Source organism: Bison bison, unplaced genomic scaffold (genome assembly GCF_000754665.1).
Source record: "Bison bison bison isolate TAMUID 2011002044 unplaced genomic scaffold, Bison_UMD1.0 scf7180017864453, whole genome shotgun sequence".
NCBI classification, from domain to species: domain Eukaryota; kingdom Metazoa; phylum Chordata; class Mammalia; order Artiodactyla; family Bovidae; genus Bison; species Bison bison.
Window position 1 is genome coordinate 845,556 of NW_011495015.1, and position 2,863 is coordinate 848,418.

At 46.2% G+C, this 2,863-nt stretch overlaps 2 protein-coding genes across 4 annotated transcripts in view; one reads left to right on the forward strand and one right to left on the reverse strand.

Annotated features, from left to right (window-relative positions):
- The window catches only part of MPPE1 (metallophosphoesterase 1), a 14,001-nt gene extending 13,004 nt beyond the window's left edge, over window positions 1-997 (forward strand). For all 3 annotated transcript variants that reach the window (XM_010859069.1, XM_010859071.1, XM_010859070.1), the window contains one exon: window positions 395-997. In XM_010859069.1, the coding sequence (XP_010857371.1) occupies window positions 395-577 (183 nt within the window). In that variant the 3' untranslated portion in view covers window positions 578-997. The remainder of the gene's footprint in view (window positions 1-394) is intronic.
- Window positions 998-1,724: 727 nt separating this feature from the next.
- The window catches only part of GNAL (guanine nucleotide binding protein (G protein), alpha activating activity polypeptide, olfactory type), a 50,627-nt gene continuing 49,488 nt past the window's right edge, over window positions 1,725-2,863 (reverse strand). The window contains exon 13 of the mRNA XM_010859113.1: window positions 1,725-1,785. Coding sequence (XP_010857415.1) covers window positions 1,725-1,785 — 61 coding nt within the window. The remainder of the gene's footprint in view (window positions 1,786-2,863) is intronic.

Sequence of the window (2,863 nt, forward strand, 5' to 3'; positions counted from 1 at the left end):
ATGCAAAAAAAAAAAAAAAGGCCATTGAAATGCCCCCCACACATGCATTTCTAGGTGATAGGTTGCTTACTTCAGCATCAAGTGGCATGAAAAACAGCCGTGTCCTGTTTTTTCCTGGATGACCACTGATCTAAGTCTCCAGGCCTTTCTGAATCCTCTCCTGCATGGCCTCTGGGTTTAGAGGACCTCCCCACCCTGTATTAGGTGCTAGATTCAGTGCGGGATTAGCTCCCGGGCCATGTGCACTCAGCCCCCGAGACCCAGCATGTGGGATGGGGGCAGTGTGGCCTGCAGTGTCCTTGGTCTCAGTTTCATCGGGCCCAGCGGCTCACTCCCTTGGTCTTGTCTGCGGGTTGGTGCCATCCATGCAGTGATGGTCTTGCTTTCTCCCCAGGGCAGCATCACGCCCATGGACTACGCCCTTGCCAAGTGCTACCTGCCGCGTGAGGACATGGTTCTGACCACGTACTGTGTGGCAGCTGGGTGCCTCATGCTCATCACGTTAATCCCCACTGGGCTTGTGTCTGCACCTTTTCATTTTGGTCAGAGGGTGCTCAGAAAATTTAAGACCATGTGAGTAGCAGCAGACTTTTGCTCTTAGCAGTAGTGTCCCAAAGCCGAAGAAAATAAACTTTGGGGGGTGCTCATGGACATTGAGACTACAGTGGGCCATGAGCACCGCTCCTGGGTTCCGGATCACTTGTGTCAGGCCCTGCAGGATCAGTGCTGTTCCCAAGCTGCAAAAATGGGACCTGTCTCTATATTGGGTCTGTCTGCTTGTTTATCAAGTGTGTGTGTTATCAGAGACTCTGTACAGTGTGCAGAAGCTGCGTGTGATCACTGGCATGCACTGGACAGCCTCCCTTCCCCAGGACTCTTCCCCAGGACAGAGGGCCAGCTGTACACATATGTGGGGTCTGCGTCTGTCCTCCTATGAATGTTCTCAAGTTTCTGTTTTATAAAGTCGTGTGCTTAAAATAAAATACAGATGGTATAAAATACAGATGGTACAAGCAAGAATATATTGTTCTCGCAGACTTCTTTATTTCTGTGCTAAATTAATGGAATCAGATTTTTAGATGAGTGTAATTTCCTCTCCAAGTTGTTAAATCTGAATTGAATGCCTGTCAGTAGAAAGTCGAAAAAATGGACCAGGAAGAGGCTTTTGGTATTTAAAATAAATATGCTGTGGTAATTTTAAGCCTCATAAAATCTGTGTGTGTGTGTGTGTGTTTTAGAGAATCTAGCTCTTCAATCAGACTTATCTAAATAGGAAGTTTAGTTACAGGGGAATTGTTGAATTATAATTCATATAAAAATACAGTTTTATTCTTTTGGGTATATATTGGGGCTGTAGCTCTTAAGATTCTCTTCATGTTGTACTGTGAAAATGCAATGGAAACTGAAGATTGTTTCCCCTTTGTAAGTCTCTGTTCATCTGAGTTGAATGGAACGATCAAGGATGGCAGGAGCCCAAATTCAGTGATAATGATTCAAAATATGTGATGGTGCACTGTATGTAAAGCTGTCATCCTTTATTTCATGGAACACTAGCGTGTAAATGTGGATGAGTTTACAAAAGATAGTAAGATGCTGCTTTAGAGAGTAAACTTTAAAACATTAAAGACCATAAAGACGAAATGGAAGTTAATGTCGGCATCCATATTGTTAGGATATGACCTCAGACAGTTTAACAGGTTATCCTTGACCTGAGAGCACCAGCCTCAGGGTGGTGGACAGATGAGGCTGGCTTTTGAGGTCTTGTGCTCGATGGCGCTCACAAGGCTGCATTTGCAGATCTTTCAGGGTTGAGGAACAGCTGTATTCGTGTTTCAAATAAAGGTTTTGTTGTGTTTCTTCTTCAAAAGGCAAATCAAAGTCTGTCCTTTGACTCCCCCTAGGCCAGACACAGCCTGAAACCCTTGTATTTTCCTTGCTATTTATGATGGGACCTGTGCTCAAGGAAGTAGTTCAGAAACTTTGACTAAGGGAACAGGTGGCCTTGAAAAAGTCTTTAAATAGCCAGATAATGGAGAAACATGTTTTTTGGATAGAAACATGTCCCTGGTTCCCTGAAAGAGGCTTGTGGGCATGGCATTCTGTGAGAGGTGGAGGATTACTGTGTGTCACTTACAAATATTTATATAAATGTATATACACATATCTATTGATCAATGAGTATTATAAAGAGTACCAGCCTAATAAACCCCTAAACTCTACATACACCATTTGTTCTCTTCCTCAAAGCAAGTGCAGTGATGAGGATGACTGTTCAGCACAACAGAAACGCGTTTCTTTACAGGGACAGCCACAGTCAAGGCACAAAGATCTATAGGGATTTTCCTTGAGTAGTTAGTTATCAAAATAATATTACATCTTGTGGTCTGTACAGTGTAATAAACCAGCAATAAAACAGCAACAGGAAGAACCTATTAAAGGAGGCGCTGCCACAGCAGTGGAGTCTGGGGGACCACAGTGGATGGGACTCATGTGAACTGGAGGAACGTGGCCCCAGTGAGTGGGGGCTTTCTGCTGACACGTGGAAGGTCAAGGGGCTCCAGCAACAATGCTGAAGTTGGTCTCCCCTGGAGACGGAACTGAACCCCACTGCGGCTCAGGGTCTCCCCTGAGTCGGGGGCCCATCCGGTCAGAAAGGCAATCCCCAGTGAGGCCTGAGCTAGTGTGTCTCCCCATCTTCCAACTTCTCCACGAGTCAGGGGCCCCTACCCCTACACAGACCAGGGTTTGGGGAGGAGTGAGGGGACAGAGGTGGCTGGGGGCCTGGTGGTAATGAGAGCCCCGCAGACAGCTCCAGGGTGGATGAACAGGACTCCTTGAGTTGTGCCTGGCGAGCCTGGGATGG